This window comes from Macaca thibetana, chromosome 14 (genome assembly GCF_024542745.1).
Source record: "Macaca thibetana thibetana isolate TM-01 chromosome 14, ASM2454274v1, whole genome shotgun sequence".
NCBI classification, from domain to species: Eukaryota; Metazoa; Chordata; class Mammalia; order Primates; family Cercopithecidae; genus Macaca; species Macaca thibetana.
Window position 1 is genome coordinate 67,189,212 of NC_065591.1, and position 19,774 is coordinate 67,208,985.

The 19,774-nt window shown below is 53.3% G+C and overlaps 1 protein-coding gene across 3 annotated transcripts; it reads left to right on the top strand.

Annotated features, from left to right (window-relative positions):
• The first annotated feature begins 5,723 nt into the window (after positions 1-5,723).
• SERPINH1 (serpin family H member 1) lies at positions 5,724-16,737 on the top strand. 3 transcript variants are annotated; one of them, XM_050756253.1, is made up of 6 exons: positions 5,724-5,981; positions 7,394-7,437; positions 9,982-10,637; positions 12,695-12,793; positions 12,901-13,133; positions 15,733-16,737. In XM_050756253.1, the coding sequence occupies exons 3-6, from the start codon at positions 10,016-10,018 to the stop codon at positions 16,033-16,035; spliced, it is 1,257 nt and encodes a 418-aa protein (XP_050612210.1). In that variant the 5' UTR covers positions 5,724-5,981; positions 7,394-7,437; positions 9,982-10,015; the 3' UTR covers positions 16,036-16,737. The 3 variants fall into 3 exon arrangements, with proteins under 3 accessions (XP_050612210.1, XP_050612209.1, XP_050612211.1); XM_050756254.1 differs by lacking the exon at positions 5,724-5,981 and adding an exon at positions 6,935-7,173; XM_050756252.1 differs by lacking the exon at positions 7,394-7,437 and having other exon boundaries at positions 5,754-5,981.
• Positions 16,738-19,774: the final 3,037 nt, after the last annotated feature.

Below are 19,774 nucleotides of genomic sequence, written 5' to 3' on the forward strand. Positions count from 1 at the left end.
CAAATCTTTTAATAGCAGAAACGTTTAAAAAATTAAGTGAAAATCACCCCAAAACCAGCATTAACTTTTTGGTGAAATGTGAACATTCTTCCAGATATCTGCAGCTCTCCCATGGAATTTTCGTAAACAGGTTGTTTCATAAACGGCTTTATTTTTTATCCAACAATCCACCAAGCGATCTTTCTGTGCCTGGGGATTACAACAAGCTTTCCCCTTTTTGACATCTGCAAATACTTCATCCCTTATTGACCTTCTCTCTAATTTTTTGTTATTACACACAAGGTTCTGAAGAACATTCTTCTACATACATCTATGCTCATATTTTTAAACATCATTTCCTTTAGTGACGTTTCTAAAAATTGATTTTTTTTCCAAAAGAACATGAATAATTTTAAATTGTGAAAATGTGTGAATAGGTAACGTATGCTCTGCACACTGCTTTTCCAGTCTAACACCAAATTCAGTATCAGGACATAAAGAACTTCCTGGCGTTTTTTTTTTTTTTCCGGCTTCATGGTATTCCCACCCCCTATGGTTGGACAATTAGGTTGCTTCCAACTTTTGCTGTTATAAACAATGTTGCAGGGAATTATTCAATAACATATTTTTATTTAAAAGTGCCAACTACCTTCTAGAAAGCATGTACCAATTTCTACTCCTGCCAGGCGTGTGTACACATCTTTTTCCTGTTTAAAATGGAATCCTTCAAACTCTTCCAGACCCTGCTCATATCCCATGTTACAGATGAGGAAATTGAGGTGCAGAGAGGTGCAGTGACTTTCCAAGGTCACCGATGAACAGTGGCAGGGACAGATCCCAACACAGACTTCCTGACTCCCAGGCTGGGCTTCTCCTGCTTTGCCAGACTACTATCCTCTGCCTGTTCCTCCTCAGAGAAGTCCCCACTCCAGTCACAGCCCTTTGTTAGCGTCGTGTGTATGTGCAAGGTGAGGTGTGAGAGGAACTGATGGGATAGCGCTTAGAGGACAGAGCAGGAATGGTCAGAGGACAGGGCAGGAATGGTCAGAGGACAGGGCAGGAATGGTCAGAGGACAGGGCAGGAATGGTCAGAGCTCGCGTCTACGGGTTGTGTAAGAGTTGACCAGTTGGTGAAGATGTGAGCAGAGGTGCGGAGTGGAGATCCTAACATCACTTAGTGTTCATAACATCCCCTCCTATTCATTATTTTATCTGTGTGTCTCATCATCCTGCAGAGTATCAGTCCTATTTTACAAAGGGGGAACTTAAATCATGGGCGCATAGCCAAGGAGTGGCAGACCTGGGGCAGGGTCTCCTAACCCCCAAGTGAGGGCATTTTGCACTCCATAGCACAGCAGGGCTGCACTGGGCTGAAGCAGATTATAGCTGGTTTGGCAGATTATAGCTGGTTTGGCAGGGGGGTGGTCAGAGCTCAGGAGTCCCTCTTCTGAGTGTCAGGGATGCTAAGACAAGGGAGGACAGCCCTGCAGCCCACCTGGGCATCGCTATTATTACAGGCTCAGCAGCACCTAAGGGACAGGAGAACAAGAAAGGAAGGGAAAGGCAGGACTGTACTTAACACACATCCTCCATCCCACCAGCCCTTCAGGCCTGGTCTTGCAGGCACTGGAGCTGGTTGCATGGGTTGCCAGAGGAAGCCTGAGAGAGGGAGGCTGGGAGAGGGGGCAGGGAACATGAGCCTGTGCATATGTCAATACCCAGCAAACACCTGTGTAGGCGGGTGGGGTGCATTTGGGTTACTGGAGTTACACAGACATGTGTGTACATGGATTGTGTGAAGAGACTGCTTAAGTGCCATGTGTGTGCAACATGTGTGTGGGTGCACACACGCCTGTGTATATATAGCGTGTCAGTGGGATTGTGTCTGCTGGGTATTGTGCCAGGCATGTGGGTGAAGGCGCTGGAGTTCCTATGTGGCTTTGCTCAGCACCAGGATTGCAGAGGGGTGGGGGCGGGCCTGCCCTGGGAGGAGGAGGAGGGGAGGAATCATGTGCCCACCCATCCCCACATGGACCGGCTGCCCACCCTCCAACGTGGCAGCACGCAGGACAGCCCTTTTTGGATGGAAGGCCCCACGCTCCGAGAGAGAGAATCCGAGATTACAGAAATCGTGTTTTCCTGACTCATGCCTTGGGCTGAGAGCACATTCTTGGCTCCTGGACAGCATCTCAAAGAAGAGCTGCCTACAGCAGCCTGGCTCCCTGAGGGAGGGGGCTGACCCTGGACTGGCAGTTGGAGCTTTCTGGGCTCCAGTTTTATACCAATGTAAAAAGAAGGGGATTAAACTTCCTTCTGATTAACGTTCTATAATTAAAAGTGAGACACAGTTGATGGTGCCCAGCACAGGGCCTGGCAGTGGCAAAATAGCCCATAAATGTCACTTCCTTCTCGTCCACTCCCTGCCTTCCCATGGATATGGCATAAACAGACCTGATTCAAAACCCAGCTCTGACTCTGGCTTGTTGTGTGCCCTTGACGCTATTGCTTAGTCTCCCTGATCCTCAGTTTCTTCATGCTGAAAATGGGAACATTCTTCCTTACCTGAAAGGAATAAATATGATAATAAATGTGAATATGTTGCACACTTAAAGGACATGCTAGTTTTTCTCCTAGGATTCTATGGGGTGAAGACTGAGTGAATCTAGCCACTAGGGCCAAAGAAAGCTGTTTCCGCAGCACCTGGCAGAACTGGGCCTACATACCCCCTGGGTCATTAGAGGGTACTGTGGGAGAAAGAGGGCTGGGAGTCCAGCTCCACCTCTGATTTGCTGTGTGACCTTGGGTAAATTTCTGCCTTCTCTGGGCCTCCGTTTTCCTCTCTGTATAGTGTGGATGCCGCTGGATTTGATGGTTTTCTACTTCCTGCTCTCCACACCTCCCGGGACCTAGGGACCCAGAGGATTTCCAGCCAGCCTCCATGTGCCAGGCACCAGGACCACTTCCTGCAGGTAAGCGAGGCACTGGAGGAGTCCAGAGACAAAATGCTTGAGAGTTTCTCTGCTTATCAGACTCTTCTCCCCCATCCGCTAAAAGAGTGCTTTTTCCAGAAAGCTCTGCCTGGAATGTGGGGGAAGGGCCACAGTCAGTCTGGGCTGGGCTCAGAGCTAAGAATATTGTGGCAAAGGCTCTTGACTTTTTTTTTTTTTTTTTTTTTTTTGCTGATCTTTGAAATTTAAAGGAGCCGGTTGCTTTTCCTTCTTCAGGGAGGCTGTGCTAGGGGCACAGCAGACTCAGAGCAGCCACTTCTCATCCCCTGGCCGGCTGTGCTTACCCAGTGCCTCTTCCATACTGTCCTTTTGCTGGAGTTGGGGACTCAGAGTGACAAGGAAAAGACCCTGCCCTTCCAAAGTCTCCAGTGACGGTTCACTGACAATACAGGGTGATAACAGAGATAGTGCAGCAGCGGGATGGGCCACAGAGGAGGCTTCTGGGAGGTTAGTGGGGGTTGGGCCTTCAGACCCAGCCCACCTTAGGCCTCAGCTTTGCTGTCTGTAAAGGCAGATCCTCTCTCCTGTGACCTCTCGTGATACTGGGTCTATTTAACAGCATGAGCCTTGGTTTATCCCTCAAAATGGGACAGTCACAACACTCTCAGCCTCCCCCTCAGGTGTTGGTGAAGCTTAAAAGAGCTAAGAGATGTAAGAGTGTAGAGGAAGGAAGTCTTGTCGGGATTTTGACGTCTGAACCTGCTGAAAACCCAGGCGACCCTCTGTTCTGCCAGCATTGATGGGCACTCTTTGTTTCTGCCCTGCCCTCAGCTTCCTGACCAAGTCACAAGGAAGCCTGAGGGCCAATGTGAGGGTGAGAGTAGAGAGTGGGGTCTGGCCTGGGACCCGGGAGTTCTCCTTGGATAAACAAGAATTTATCTTTTTTTTTTGAGATGGAGTCTCCGTCTGTCACCCATGCTGGAGTGCAGTGGCAACATCTCAGCTCACTACAACCTCCACCTCCCAAGTTCAAGCGATTCTTCCACCTCAGCTTCCTGAGTAGCTGGGATTACAGGCACATGACACCACAGCTGGCTAATTTTCATACTTTTTATTAGAGAGATGGGGTTTCACTATTTTGGCCAGGCTAATCTTGAACTCCTGACCTCAGGTGATCCACCCGCCTCAGCCTCCCAAAGTGCTGGATTACAGGTGGAAGGTTTTGTTAATAATCAGACCTGTCCTAAAAAAGAATGTGGGGCTGTCTCTGAAGGAGGTAAGCTCTCTCTTCTTAGAGGTGCTGGGTGCTTGCCTTTTTGGGATGCCTTGCAGCTCTGAGTCTTTAATACATTTATTCCAGAATCCTTCGACTCTGAGATTTTGATATGTTAAGATTCCTTAGCTGGATTCAAAGACTCCTTGGGGGCTTTGAGTGAAAGTAATCTCTGATTCCTTGACCCTGAACCACAGAGTCTGAAGCTTTTGGGATCTGAGATTTCCCACAGTCTTTGTACTCAAAAGACTCTGAGCAGCAGAAGCCTACCCAGACAGAGAGGTGTGTCACCACCAGCAGGCTTCCCCACAACCATAATGGAGGGCAGGGACCCAGGTGATTGACTCCTTTGCTGGGTGCTGGTATTTTTTTGCTCCTCAGGATCCAGGCAGGCACCTAGAAGAAAGAAGACGCTCAACACAGTTTGTTGAATGAATGAATGAATGAATGAATGAATGAATGACTGAAGAGTCCCTACCCTGTCCCTTTCTCTCCATACTGTGTCCATCCAATAGGTATCATTAAACTACTAAAGAGGACTTTTCGGAGGGTAGGGAGGAGCCTCGCTGGCCAAGTCTTTCCTTTGGCTGCCATCATCTAGGCTGCAAGCTGCTGACCAGAAATTGAGCCACCATCGCCCAGATTATTTAGGGTTTCCTAAACAATCTGCCTCACTGAATTCCCTACTAACATGCGCATACCCCTCAGATGGACATTGCACAGGGCAAGGACTTTGTTCAGCTCTCAGCTGTGTCCTCAGCACCTAGAACAGTAATGAATACCCTAGCTTAACTCGGAGGTCAAGGAGCTATCAGTTTTCGAGGGTGGGGTAGGAATTGACAGTGAGACCTGAGGCCTGTGGAAGGGGACCCAGACAGGGAGGGGATGCAATAGGGAGAGGGCCTGGGGTGACAAGGATTGAGAAAGGGAGAGAGAGGGGAGAAAAAGCAAGGGATGCCTTAGCACCACACTTCACAGCCAAGGGAACAGAGGCCCAGAAAGGGAAAGTAATCTGCTTAGGGTCACACAGCACCTTGCTCAGTGGAGAGCCAGGTTTTCCTTCCTCTGCACTCCTCCAAGCCCAGCCAGACCACCTGAAGTTCCCCAGGCATCTCTGCTTCTATTACTCCAAGACTTGAACCTTCCGGGTGCCAGGCAGGTACTGGGTCCGGTCGGCTCCCTCTCCCTCTGGCCATCGCTGAGGTTGAGGTCTTTTGAATGAACAAGCATGGAGAAGGGCACTGCCTTCAGAAGCGTGACCGTCTCCCCTGAGAGGGAGAGGGGTGCATAGGGCTCAATTATGTTTCAGCTTGAAAATGGGGGAGAGCGGGGAGAAGGGAGATGGCTCTGCTTGGAGCAGAGCCCCTGAGGGGAAAAGGGTGCCTGAAGGAATGTGCAATTAGGAGTGGGCTAGCTTGTGCAGAGAGCCTGGGAGTGGGAGGAGTCTCGCACTCTGAAGGACACGCTGGTCCCCGTGGGGACTCCCGGCGCCCCGCAGCCTGGGCCGCCGAGGGGGGCAGTAGGACCCAGGGACCGGGAGGCGCCGGCAGAGGGAGGGGCCGGGGGCTGGGGAGGTTTGAGGGAGGTCTTTGGCTTTTTTTGGCGGAGCTGGGGCGCCCTCCGGAAGCGTTTCCAACTTTCCAGAAGTTTCTCGGGACGGGCAGGAGGGGGTGGGGACTGCCATATATAGATCCCAGGAGCCGGGGAGCGGGCGAAGAGCAGAATCGTGTCGTGGCTCGAGAGCGAGAGTCACGTCCCGGCGCCAGCCCAGCCCGACCCAGGTGAGGCGCGGGAGACGCCTGCGTGCGGCCCGGGGGAGCGCCGAACAATCTGGGGGTGCGCGAGTGAGTGAGAAGGGCTAGGGGACCCTGCGAAGCGTTGGGGGCCAAGCCAGAGCCTGCAAACTGGAGCCCCCGGCACTTTGTGGGCCGCTGGAGGGTTTGGAATCGAGAGCCCAGGGCTAGCCCGGTGATGGAGCCAGCTGAGGGCTAGGGCGGAGATAGGAGCCGGGGTGGGAGTCCGTGCACTCGGAGGACTGGGAAAAAGTGCAGGGATCCCTAGAAGGTGGTGCTGGCAGAGATGAGAATAGGTGCTGTGTAAAGGGGCCTGGGGGCGGAGAGCAGAGCCTCTGCGGAAAGACACAGAGGAGGAAGGAGATGGGGTCCGGTGCCTTTTCCCGCAGGGGTAGGGAGGCCGGCCTCGCAGTTCCCGGTCACTTCCGTTCTATGGTTGAGACTCAGGGGCAGCAGTGATTGGTGGCCCAGCCTCCTCACAGGCTTGCTGAGGGAATCTTAGCCTCCTGAAGGTAGTAGGGTGGTGGGAAAGGAGGTGAAATAGTCTTGACTCCTGGGGTCCATGTGCTCTGATAGAAGTGGGCGACCGTGGCTGAATTTCTCATCAGCAGCTTGCAGCCTGGATGATGGCAGTCAAGGGAAACACTTGGCCAGCGAGGCTCCCTACCCTCCGAAAAAGGGAGTAGGGGTCAGCAGGGTCTGCTCTGCTTTGGGGATGAAGGGGCTGACTAGAAGGATTTGAGTCTCTCCTTCTGTCCACTGCCACCGGGTTCTTGGAGTAACTGCAGGGTTTAGTTAAACTGCAGAGTCTAACTTCCAGAGGCTGGGGTTCCCTGCCCCCCAGCTTAGAAACATTCCTGAGGTGGCTGGAGAGCAGGAGGGACAATGAATGCACTTCCAGACTGGCCCAGAGTCTCAGCCCCTCCTCTTCCTTTTTTTCCGGCTGGTCCCTCTGGGCTGTAGGGCCCAGATGGAGGCCTGGGGAGAATGAGGGGGGCTTTGGTTCTCCGGAATTCTGACCGGGGCCACACCCTACTGTCTTCAGATGGTTCATGTACCCATCCCCCCTTCCCGTCCTCTCCTTTGTCTCCTCTGTCACCGGGAATCCCAGCAGAGATTTTTTGTACTGGCTGTGTAACAGGACACCGCATGCAGCCCTCTGGAGGGGATCTGTGCTTCTGTGAGGAAGAACCCCTGTGCTAGGAAGGCGGACCCCTGTTTATCCCGAGGGACCTGGGGTGGCCCCCTGCCCTGGCCTCTTTTCTCCCATTGTACAGTGAGGTGGTCGACCTCCAAGGGCCCTGTAGATTGGGAACTGGTTGTGCCCTCTGTGCCAGGGGCCTCCTCACCATCTGTCCTCTGCCCTCTCCCGTCCTCTTCACTCTTCTGTTTTCTTTCAGAATGAAAAAGGCAGGCATTGACCTCCCTCTGAGGCAGTTTCCAGGTACTTTAGACCTCTCAAGTGTTTGGGACCCTCTGGTGGCCCCCATCATCTCCTCCCTTTCCCTTCCAGAACCTGCTCAGTCCGACTAGCTGTGGGCACAGTCCTGGCTAGGTCATCTTGTATTTTCTTTGTGGGACTGTAACTCAGCTAACCTTGGCCTGAGGGCCGGCATTTCTCTGTGGCGAGATGGGCTGGGCTGTGGGAGGCTGGCCTGCTTGCAGTAACTTGCCTTTCCCCGTTCCTGCTGCTGGGTTTAATGGGGCTGCCCTTCTCCCCAGTAGTGCATCTCCCTTCAGAGATCCATGTGCAGATGGGAAGGGAACTAAGGCCAAGAAGGCTCCTGGAGTCCCCGGGCAAATACGTGGCACCCCCAGGGACCTGAATCAGACCTGCTTCCCAGGCTGGAAGCCCCCCTCTGCCGGCCGGTGGAGACAGTTCAGCTTCCTGCCTGCCACGTCACCACCAGGAGCAGGCGCTAAGCTGCTGCGGGCCTAGCAAGCTGCCTGAGGAATCCCAAACCAGTTATTTGGAGCTTGCTTGAGAAGCCCCTCCCAGTCCTTTGAGGTTCTGGCTGGTGGGGGTGGGGGCTGTCAAGATGGTACCTGCCACGTTGCGTGGCTGGGAGCGGGCTCTTCAGCTGCCTTCTCTGGGAAGGGAGGCTGGTGGCCTCTGTTGCGGTCTGAGCTCCAGCATCACTGGTCTGGATCAGAGGTGGCTTTTGAGTAGGGTGGCCATATGCCTATTATCCTGGTGTAATAATTAGTAGTGCCCTTTTTACTTTTATAAGTGTCCTTGTTTGTACAATAAATTATATGGTTGTTCTGCCTTTGAGGCTCCAGTTCTGGCAGGGAAGGAGCCAGGGCTGGGAGGAAGGTGTCTTGGGGTTTATTCTAGGCCCCAAGATCCCCCCTTCATTTTAGGGTGAGACTCAGATCTCCCCGCTCCTGCCAGACATCTGTAGATCTCTGGGCCTTCCCTCTTCTCCCCACCTCCCTCCCCTTGGACCCTTTGCTTCTCTTATACTGCACCTTCAAGGCTTCGAGGAGGGTGGCAGTCCCGGGAGATGGGGAACCTGTCCCGGTTTTTGGGATGGCAGCAGTAGAGTCTTCCCAGAAATACAGTGGTCCCCAGGCAGCCAGAGTCCTGAGGGTCTTCCACCAGGATCTCAAATTTCGGTCTTCTTCAAGGATGACCACAAGTTGGGATCTACCAGAGCAGTGGTACTGCAGCCTCCATCAGGGTTCCTTCTATCCTTCCCTTTGCGCTGTCATCTCTCCTCTGCTGTTGCATGACGTAGAGGAGGATAATGGCCTGAAGGGAGAGAGGGAGTGTGGAAGTATCCCAGGAACAGAGACTGTCTCAACTGGAGGCCCCAGAGAGGGGACTGGGGCTTGTCCTGGGGGCCACTGCTACTGCTGGGGCTTGGGGAGGAGGCCTGAGGGCAACCCTGAAGCCTTGGAGCAAATGGCCTGTGTGGCAGAGGCTGTCAGATGGGAGGGCAGAATGGAATCTGACATGGCTCCAGCTTCCTTGGAGGCTGATTGCACATCTGGCCAGCTGCTGGTGATGGGGGAGGGGGTCACTGCTCTATCGAGCTGTGTGTGACTCACCCTTTTCCCTAGTATCCTGTCCTTGTGCTATGTCAGGAAGCTTCCTCCCCACCCCCACCGAGTCTTCAAAGGAGTTGGTCCCTCAGGAGCTTTTGTCCTGGGGATTTCCCATCCGCACCAGGAGCACCGTGGGCAGATGGACATTCCAAGTTCCTGCCCAGAGAGAAGCCTTGGGCATGGAGACCTGGACCCTTCAGCCTGGAAAAGGGAGACTGAGGCTGAGTGGACACAGGACACACACACACTCTCAGGGTCACCCTTGGGGCAGCAGAGTGAAGCATCTGGGCTCCCCATTTAATGAGTGACCCAACCGGTGACTCATTAACATCCCAGAGCAGAAAGAAAGGCATGGGGGCGGGGCAGCTCTCCAGGTCTGTCCCTCATCCCTTGCCCAGGCATCTGGGCTTCCTGCAGATTCTCAGCTCAGCTGCTGCTTTTTCTCACTGAAAAAGGGCCCCCAGGGTTATGTGAGATCAGGGCTGACCACTCTATAAAACTGATGAGGACCCCAGGTCTGGCCAAGTGACCCTGTTTTACCTTCATTCAGGAAGAGCTGAGGCCTACTGTGTACTAGGCACGGGGGATATAGTGGCAACCAGATTGGCTAGGTTTTCTGTCCTTCTGGAGGCCACAGCCTACTTAGGAGCAGAAATAGATATGTAATAAACACACAAATAAGTGGAAGTGTTGGCTGGCCAATGCAGGAAATCAATAAGGTGGTCTGGTGGTGACTTGCTGGGAATGCTGCTTTGAGTAGGGAGGTCACAGAAGCCTCTGGGAGGCTGGCAACCCTGAGTCAGGTCTGGGATTCCTGGACTGTGGGCTCTCTTGCCCCCATCTCCAGGGGACTTGTGGTAGCCAGAGGGCTGGGGGTGGTTGTTGGGGGAGGAAGGCCTTGGGCTTCAAGACCACCCTGTCTGTGCAACCCTCACAGGCCCACCGTGGTGCACGAAAACCACCTCCCAGCCATGCACTCCCTCCTGCTCCTCAGCGCCTTCTGCCTTCTTGCGGTGGCTCTGACCGCCGAGGTGAAGAAACCTGCAGCTGCAGCAGCTCCTGGAACCGCAGAGAAGTTGAGTCCCAAGGCGGCCACGCTTGCTGAGCGCAGCGCCGGCCTGGCCTTCAGCCTGTACCAGGCCATGGCCAAGGACCAGGCAGTGGAGAACATCCTGGTGTCGCCCGTGGTGGTGGCCTCGTCGCTGGGGCTCGTGTCGCTGGGTGGCAAGGCGACCACGGCGTCGCAGGCCAAGGCAGTGCTGAGCGCTGAGCAGCTGCGCGACGAGGAGGTGCACACCGGCCTGGGCGAGCTGCTGCGCTCACTCAGCAACTCCACGGCGCGCAACGTGACGTGGAAGCTGGGCAGCCGCCTATACGGACCCAGCTCCGTGAGCTTCGCTGATGACTTCGTGCGCAGCAGCAAGCAGCACTACAACTGCGAGCACTCCAAGATCAACTTCCGTGACAAGCGCAGCGCGCTGCAGTCCATCAACGAGTGGGCTGCGCAGACCACAGACGGCAAGCTGCCCGAGGTCACCAAGGACGTGGAGCGCACGGACGGCGCCCTGCTAGTCAACGCCATGTTCTTCAAGCGTGAGTCGGGGGTGCGCTCAGGGGTCCTCTTCCTCCTCCTGCCAGGACCCCCTACAAGAGTTAGGACGACATTCCATGCGCTCCATTCTTCACTGCCTCTCATTTATGCTGTGACAACCCAGGGAGGCAGGACTATCACTGAGCGTTTTGTACAGACTGGAAACTAGATTCAAAGACAGGTAGTGTGTAAAGGAATGGTTCAGGGAGCCGAGGCCCCAGAGGGACTCCATGGAATATGTTCCCACCGAACTTCGTCAAAGTGCTCCTCCTTTATATCTTGGAATGAATAAAATTTAATAATCCATTCTGCCTCAGTAGTGAGCTAGAGAAAGAACCCGAATCCTTTTTTTAAACTTATTTTTATTTTGAGATAGTCTCACTCTGTCACCCAGGCTGGAGTGCAGTGGCACGATCTCAGCTCACTGCAGCCTTGGCCTCCCAGGTTCAAGCAATTCTCCTGCTTTAGCCTCCCGAGTAACTGGGATTACAGGCGCCTACCCCCACACCCAGCTAATTTTTGTATTTTTAGTAGAGACAGGGTTTTGCCATGTTGGCCAGGCTGGTCTCAAACTTCTGGCCTCAAGTGATCTGCCCACCTCGGCCTCCCAAAGTGCTGGGATTACAGGTGCGAGCCACCATAACCGACCAAGACCCGGAATCCTTAAAGCAACCTTGGGGACAGGCAGTGTTACCTTCATTTCACAGTGAGGAAACAGGCTCAGCGAGGAGGAAGCAAAGCCAGGACTCAGGCCCAGATGCCTCGGTCTTCAGTTGAAGATTAGATGTAGGGTTAATAAATATTTTTGAGTACCTACATAGACAATACTATTCTCACAGTTTGCTGTGAGAATGAAGTAACCCTTGTTTTACAAATGAGGCCAAGCTAGGAGAGGTGAGGTCTCCCCGAGTCAGTGACTGAGCTTGGATTGGAACACAGGTCTGGCTGTGAGCAAGGGCAGGGTTCAGGCCACTCTCAGATATTTTTTGTTGTGATTTTCTGGTCATGGAGATAGAACTTGCAGAGAAAAATGAAGGGTGGGCCGAGCACAGTAGCTCATTCTTGTAATCCTAGCACTTTGGGAGGTCAAGGTAGGTGGATCACATGAGCCCAGGAATTCGAGACCAGCCTGGGTAAGATGGCGAGACCCCATCTCTACAAAAAATTAGCCAGGCGTGGTGGCACATGTTGGTAGTCCCAGCTACTCTGGAGGCTGAGGTGTGAGGATTGCTGGAGCCCGGGAATTCAAAACTGCAGTGCGTCGTGATTGCACCACAGCACTCCAGCTGGGGGACGGAGTAGGACGGACCTTATCTCAAAAAGAAAAATAAAAAAAAAAATGGGCCGGGCGCGGTGGCTCACGCCTGTAATCCCTGCACTTTGGGAGGCCGAGGCGGGCGGATCACGAGGTCAGGAGATCGAGACCATCCTGGCTAACACGGCGAAACCCCGTCTCTACTAAAATACAAAAAATTAGCCGGGCGTGGTGGCAGGCACCTGTAGTCCCAGCTACTCGGGAGGCTGAGGCAGGAGAATGGCGCGAACCCGGGAGGTGGAGCTTGCAGTGAGCCGAGATCACGCCACTGCACTCCAGCCTGGGCGACAGAGTGAAGACTCTGCCTCAAAAAAAAAAAAAAATGAAGGGTGGTCATGGGGCACTCCCTGCCCAGGGCACAGCTGTCCCTCAGGTACCAGGTAGGGTAGAAAGCCCACCTCAGAGCATGTTTCCAAAATATCTGACAAGTGCCAGAGCTGGGGGTGGCCATAGAGGTAGGTGGCTGAACTGAGGGTGGAATAAATTCTGTTTCATGTGGGAGCAGCCAGGCACTAACTGTAGGGAACCGCATCCTCAGATGGCATGTCCTGGGGCCAAGACCCCTTCCCAAAGCTGGGAACATGGACTCTGTGGGCTGGGTGCTCTACAGCTGGGCTCTGAAGAATGGAGCAAAGACCTGTGGCAGGGACAAATCAAGGGTCTGCAGTTGGGGGTGGCTGTGGGCTGTCATTGTGTCTGGGGGCGGCCATGTGTCTCTGACACTGTGTTTTGCCCCAACTATAGCACACTGGGATGAGAAATTCCACCACAAGATGGTGGACAACCGTGGCTTCATGGTGACTCGGTCCTATACCGTGGGTGTCATGATGATGCACCGGACAGGTAGGTGCTGTGAGGAGCAGGGTGTCAAGGTGGGTGGAGATCTAAGGGTAGTTAGGGTCTGACCCCTGCACACAGGGTGCCCGGTGTCCTCTCCGCTCCTCTCCCAGGCCTCTACAACTACTATGACGACGAGAAGGAAAAGCTGCAAATCGTGGAGATGCCCCTGGCCCACAAGCTCTCCAGCCTCATCATCCTCATGCCCCATCACGTGGAGCCTCTTGAGCGCCTTGAAAAGCTGCTGACCAAAGAGCAGCTGAAGATCTGGATGGGGAAGATGCAGAAGAAGGCTGTCGCCATCTCCTTGCCCAAGGGTGTGGTGGAGGTGACCCATGACCTGCAGGTAAGGGGTGGCCCAGCCCAGGGGCCTGCAGGGCTTGGAGTCAGGGGGAGGTGTTGGGGGCCCACTCACCAATTCAGCAGGTCTATCCCAAGACCCTCTGGATGTCCAGGCAGTGCTGGGCTCTGTGATAGGGGAAGTTGGGACAGGAGGTGTGGGCCCTGCCCTTGGGAAGATGATGATAATACCAGCAGCTAAATATAACGGAACACTTCCTGTATGCTAGACGTTCTTCTCAGCACTTTATATGTTTTTATTTTTGTTTTTGTTTTGTTTTGAGATGGAGTCTCACTCTGTTGCCCAGGCTGGAGTGCAATGGTGCCATCTCGGCTCACTGCAACCTCCACCTCCCAGATTCAGGCAGTTCTCCTGCCTCAGCCTCCCGAGTAGCTGGGATTACAGGCATGAGCCACCGCCCCCAGCTAATTTTTGTATTTTTAATAGAGACAGGATTTCACCATGTTGGCCAGGCTGGTCTTGAACTCCTGACCTCAAGTGATTCGCCTGCCTCCGTCTCCCAAAGTGCTGGAATTACAGGTGTGAGCCACCATACCCAGCCTTTGTATGTATTAAACTCTTTTAATCCTCAAAACAACTTCATTAGGTAGGACTATAAATTTCATCTTAGAGATGAGGAAACTGAGGCTCAGAAAAGTTAAGTAACCTGTGCAGAGTCACACAGCTAGTAATTCAGACATCTTGCACCAGAGCTCACCTTCGATCACAGCACTTCCTCTGAGGTCTGAAGTGCCCCCAGTTATAGATTGTTTAAGCTGGAGGATTATCTACCATGCAATAATCAGACTGGTAGCTATGGGTCATCTAGGGTGGCCAGAAACTTAACACACATGCTCAAGATTCTCCCTTGCAGCCACCCTGGGCAGTGGGCAGAGGCTCAGAGAGAAGCAATGACTCGCTAAGTTTCCCCAGGCTCGTAAGTGGTGGAGTTGCAGTTAGACCTCAAGGTAAAATAATAGCGGCCTTTTTGTCATCAAGAGAGAGATTTTTGACTTACCCAAAAAAGGAAACTTTTGTGTCATTTTTTCCTTGGATGCCAAAAATGTTTCTCACCTGCAGAGTTGATCCAGACTTGCTGCCCAGACAGCTTGGAGAGAGAAAGCTGGAGATGAAGTGGGGCTTAGGCTCCAAACCAGGGACAAGTGAAGCTTGTACTGGTTTGTGCTGTAGACCCTGGGAGTTCCTGGAGAGGGGTCACTGCCTCTCTCCTGGTCCTGGGCCTGATCCTTCCCTAGCCCCTTCTCCAGTGACTGTTGTCCCACGCCCTTCTCCCCTTGTTCCTCTGGTGTCTTCCTGGAACTCTCAGTGGAGACCCCACCCCCCAGTTCATGGGGTAGATTGAGTTGGGAAATTTGAGGTGGATGACGTGTGCGAGGTTGTCAGGGTGGGAAGAGCTGGGCCTACCTCGAATGCCTGTCTCAGGACCCCCTGAGTCTCAGGACCTCAGGCCTAATTCCTGTGTGGCCTTGCCAGGGAGGTGGAGGTTATCCTGCAGAACCCTGGGCCCTGCCATTTACTCAGCCCACAGCCCTTTACTGTCCTCTCTCCTGCATTGAGAGCCAGGGAGAGCCCTGGACGTGGGCCCTGCCCTCAGGAAGCTCCAAGCCAGGTGAGAGAGACAGGCAGCACCAGACTGATAACAGGAAGGTCCAGGGAGACACCACTCGTCTTGTGGGCTCGGGAAACCTTCCTGAAAGAAGTGGGTTCTAAAGAGCCCAAATGGGAGACAGGATGGCCATCCAGGGTATAAGCTGTCCAGTGAGGCTGTCTGGAGGGTGGGGTGGGGCGTGCCAAGGGATGTGGCTGGAGGCTGCCACGGAGGCACAGGTCATATGTTAAAGAGCTTATGGTTGGCTTCCAAGAGCTGTGCAGGGCGGTAGAAAGATGCGTGTGTGTGTTTGTGTATGTGTTTTAACTTTTTACTATGGAACATTGGAAAAATAAATTAAAAGTAGATTAGTGTAACAAACCCTCAAGTGTCTATCACCCAGCTTCAAGCATTATCAGCTCACGGCCAATAGTGAGCCATCTCTACCCACCAATTCCCCCCTGCATCCGATTATTCTGAAGCAAATTCCAGGCATCCTATCACTCTGGACAGGTGTTAAGCCCCAGAGTGATGTGGACATAGTTGTCCTTAGATCAGTCTTTCTCAAACTTGAGTATGCTAAGAAAGCACTTGGGGAGTTTGTGAAAAGGAATCCATGCCCAATCCCAGAGATTCTGATTCAGGGGGTCTGGGCTGGGGTCAGGACATGAGCATTTCAGATAAGCTCCTGGGTGGTGCCCATGCTGCCTGTCCCTGAACTGCGGCTGGGCAGTGCTGGGATAGTTTCTCACTTGTTTTCTGAGTCTCAGCTTCCTCATCTGTGAAGTGGGGATTAGAAGCCCTTGTAGGGTTGCAGTGAGAATTGAGAAAGCTGTGGTTTGAAGTGCCCAGTGCCATGCCTGGCATACAGAAGGTGGCCAGGGAGCAGTTCTCTCCTCTCTGAGGAGCAGTCAGGGTAATATGGGGTGGAGGGTTTGAGGGTGGAGGAGCCTGGCATGCCATGGCCTCACCTGGCACACCTCCTTGTTCCCACAGAAACATCTGGCTGGGCTGGGCCTGACTGAGGCCATTGACAAGAACAAGGCCGACTTGTCACGCATGTCAGGCAAGAAGGACCTGTACCTGGCCAGCGTATTCCACGCCACCGCCTTTGAGTTGGACACAGACGGCAACCCCTTTGACCAGGACATCTATGGGCGCGAGGAGCTGCGCAGTCCCAAGCTGTTCTACGCCGACCACCCCTTCATCTTCCTGGTGCGGGACACCCAGAGCGGCTCCCTGCTGTTCATTGGGCGCCTGGTCCGGCCTAAGGGTGACAAGATGCGAGACGAGTTATAGGGCCTTAGGGTGCACACAGGATGGCAGGAGGCAGCCAAAGGCTTCTGAGACACATGGGTGCTATTGGGGTTTGGGGGTAGGTGAGGTACCAGCCTTGGATACTCCATGGGGTGGGGGTGGAAAAAAAGACCAGGGTTCCCGTGTGCCTGAGCGGACCTTCCCAGCTAGAATTCACTCCACTTGGACATGGGCCCCAGATACCATGATGCTGAGCTTGGAAACTCCACATCCTGTGGGACCTGGGCCACAGTCATCCTGCCTGCCCTCAAAGTCCCAGATCAAGCCTGCCTCAATCAGTGTTCATATTTATAGCCAGGTACCTTCTCACCTGTGAGACCAAATTGAGCTAGCGGGGTCAGCCAGCCCTCTTCTCCTGACGCCAAAACACCTCAGCTGCCTCCCTAGCTCTATCCCAACCTCTCCCAACTATAAAACTAGGTGCTGCAGCCCCTGGGACCAGGCACCCCCAGAATGACCTGGCCACAGTGAGGCGGATGGAGAAAGAGCTCCCAGGAGGGGCTTCTGGGCAGACTCTGGTCAAGAAGCATCGTGTCTGGCATTGTGGGGATGAACTTTTTGTTTTTGTTTCTTCCTTTTTTAGTTCTTCAAAGATGGGGAGGGAAGGGGGAACATGAGCCTTTGTTGCTATCAATCCAAGAACTTATTTGTACAATTTTTTTTTCAATAAAACTTTTCCAATGAAATTCTGTTGAAGCGTGGAAGAAGATTGGATCAGGAGATTTTTACACCATTCTTCCCAGGGGACAAGGTCTCCTGTTAAGGCAGACTTGCTACTGATGGCTTATATCAGGCCCTGGAATGCTGGCAGATCACTGTGCAGACCTCGCCAAGTGGCAGGTGCACTCCGTGCTGACCCGGGAAATTGTTCTGGCTCTGGCAGCCCTGGAGAAGTTGCAGCTGCAGGGCCTGAATGAGAGCACTGGACCTGGAGCCAGTCTTCAACCTCTTCGCCTTTCTTTCGTTACCCTTTTTTAAGAAGTGGGTCTTACTATGTTGCCCGGGCTGGACTCAAACTCGGGCTCGAGCGAACCTCCTTACTCAACCTCCAGAGTAGTGGACTACAGGGAGGACTATGGGCATGAGCCACTATGCCTAGCTCCTCTAGCCTTTCATTGCAAACTGACCTCATGCTGCATCCAGGGCCGCAGGTACAAACTCAGGCACACATTTAGTAAGTTGCCTGGCTTTAGGCTGGGCTTTGGAAGGAGCTTGTGGGGATCCTTGCCCTTAGGTGGCCCGAAGTGTTGGATTTGTAGCAGGCGAGGAGGAGGTACCCAACACAGTCCCTTTTGACACAGTCCTCCGGTTGGATGCCTCATGGTCCTTAGGGCTCCTGACACCATAACTCAGGGAGAGAGAGGGATGCACAGGATGGAGCCAGTGGCCAGGGAGGCAGAGGAGCAGAGGATATTGGGCTGGAGCCCCATCTCTGCTGCCTGCTGGCCATTTAACCTTGGACAGGTCATTTTTTTCTCTGGGCACCTCCAGCTTTCCTCTGCCAAAGATTGTGACCTGGGGATTGTTGATTCAGGAAGGGACCCCTTTCCTGGCTGAGCAATCCAGCAGTAGCCACCAAGATGTACATGGGTCTGCAGAAGGGCTAGCTGATTCACTCCCGTCATTGCCACAACAGAGTTTCAGCAAGACTGCTCAGAGTCCCAGGGCCGTCCTGTGCTTCAGCTCAATCATTCAGATCTCTATCCTCAAGGGGCTTTGTCTAGAGGTGGAGACTTGGACAGTGACCAGGGTGCTCAGGGCTCACTGTGTTCCAGGCACCTGGATCATTCTGTTCTGTGTGCCACGCTTGTCCCCCTGCCTCAGGGCCTTTGCACTAGCTGTCCTTGCTGCCTGGCAGGCTGTTTTTGTAGATGTTTACAGTGTTGCTTTTTGTCATCCAGGATTCAGCGTAAACGTCTGCTCAGAGAGGCCTTCACTGACCACCCTACATAACCAGTCCCTCTCCCACCTCAGTTTCTCTACCATGATTTCTCACTTTACTGACTCCTTAGCACTATGAAATTACCCACTTAAGACTTCCCTGCATGCCTCCCCTCCTAGAATGGAAGCTCCATGAAGAGAGGGTCCATGGTTGGTTGTCTATTGCTGTAAGTCCTGCACCTAGTTTAGCATCATGCACATATCGAGGAAGACTTCCAGGAGGAGGTGACATGTGGGCTGCTTTAAAGGGTGAGTAGGCATTTCCGGATCAGAATAATGCTTTGAGTGAAACCAGCTGGTACTGCTTTGTGTTTTGCTCCTCCTATGTGCCAAATACTTGATATGTACAATTTTATCCAAGCTTCCTAACAACTTGGCTAGTAAGGGATTTTTCCCATTTTACAGGTGAGATAACAGGCTGAGCGGTTAAGTGAGCTGCCTGAGGCCCCCACAGTCAGTGGGGGCCGAACTGGGACTCGATCCGAGTCGGTAGGGTAGTTGCTTTGCCACATAGGAAGGGCAGGAGAGGCCCCTAACACAGTGCCTGGAACCCAGCACTGAGTACAGATTCTAGTAAAGAAGGCACGTTAACTTGCATACAATCTGTATCCATCTCACTTAATCCCCGCAATAGCCCTGTTAGGTGGGAAGTCATCCTAACTTTACAAGGTGCAGCTCAGAGAAGGCAGAGACTGGACTGGAACCTAGGCTTCCTGGCCCTGAAGTTCAGCCCGTGACAGCTCCCCCACCAAGTGGGAATGGGCAGTAAAATAAGCCAGGCATGGGTGTGGGGCCACCCAGAGGACCCAAAGGGGTTCTTGAGGCCACGCTCCTCCATCTTGACTCAGGTGGGGAGGGTGGTAAGAGGTCTGTGCTGTTGCATCTCAAACACCAGTCTGTGATGACTGGAGTTGCTGGTGTGGGAGTGGCAGTGCAGGTGGCAGAGATGGGTGAGTTAGGGGTGGGGTGGGTTCTAGAGGTTGGTCCAGCCAGTGTTGCTGTCCCCAGTGGCCCATCACTGCCCTGTGTGGAGTTTTCCTGCCGCCTGGAGGCCATTGGAGGGATCACCCTGTTATTCTCACCCTGGTGCTTGTTAAAGTCTCGGGAGATAATGAGCCTGTTGGATTGTGTGGGTCCCAGATGTGGATGCAAGTGGGGGAGATGCGGATTAGCCTTCTCCTGAGTGCCTACTGTGTGCCCTGCACTGCCATGTATGATTTTATTTAATTTTCAGACTTCCCTCCGGAGTAGCTATTACTGCCCCACATTATGAACAAGAAAACTGGGGCTCAGAGAGGTGAAGTGACCAGCTCAAGGCTACCCAGCAGGTCAATGACAGAGCTTGGCCCATTGGGAACCCAGGTTTCCTGGCTGTAGAGGAAGGAGAAGTTACTGACATGTGTGAGCTCCGTGCTCCACAGCTTGCAGGGGGCAGTCACAGCTTGCAGGGACTTTTCCCCAGTCCCCGCAGCACGGGGCTCCTTGTCCTCCTGACACTCCAGCTGTGGCCTCCGAGAGAGCATGCCCTTGTCTGCCTGTGTCCTGCTGCATCACCGCACCTAGCAGAATGCCCAGCACACAGGGAGTGCCTAATAAACGCCCATTCTAAGGAAGCTGTCCAGTGGGAGCTATGGTGTTTAGCAGCAGAGGCGTTGGAGCCTGACAGGTCTGATGGGCATCCCAGCTCTGCCACTCCCTAGCTGTGTGACCTTGGGTCAGTTACTTACCTTCTCTGAGCTTCAGTTTCCTCAGTAGTAAGGTGAAAATGATAACAGTACTT

Coding starts and splice junctions, on each gene's coding strand:
- SERPINH1 (XM_050756253.1), top strand. CDS start 10,016: ATGCACTCCCTCCTGCTCCTCAGCGCCTTCTGCCTTCTTGCGGTGGCT. Junction 10,638..12,694: donor CAACGCCATGTTCTTCAAGC/GTGAGTCGGGGG, acceptor CCCCAACTATAG/CACACTGGGATGAGAAATTC. Junction 12,794..12,900: donor CATGATGATGCACCGGACAG/GTAGGTGCTGTG, acceptor CTCCTCTCCCAG/GCCTCTACAACTACTATGAC.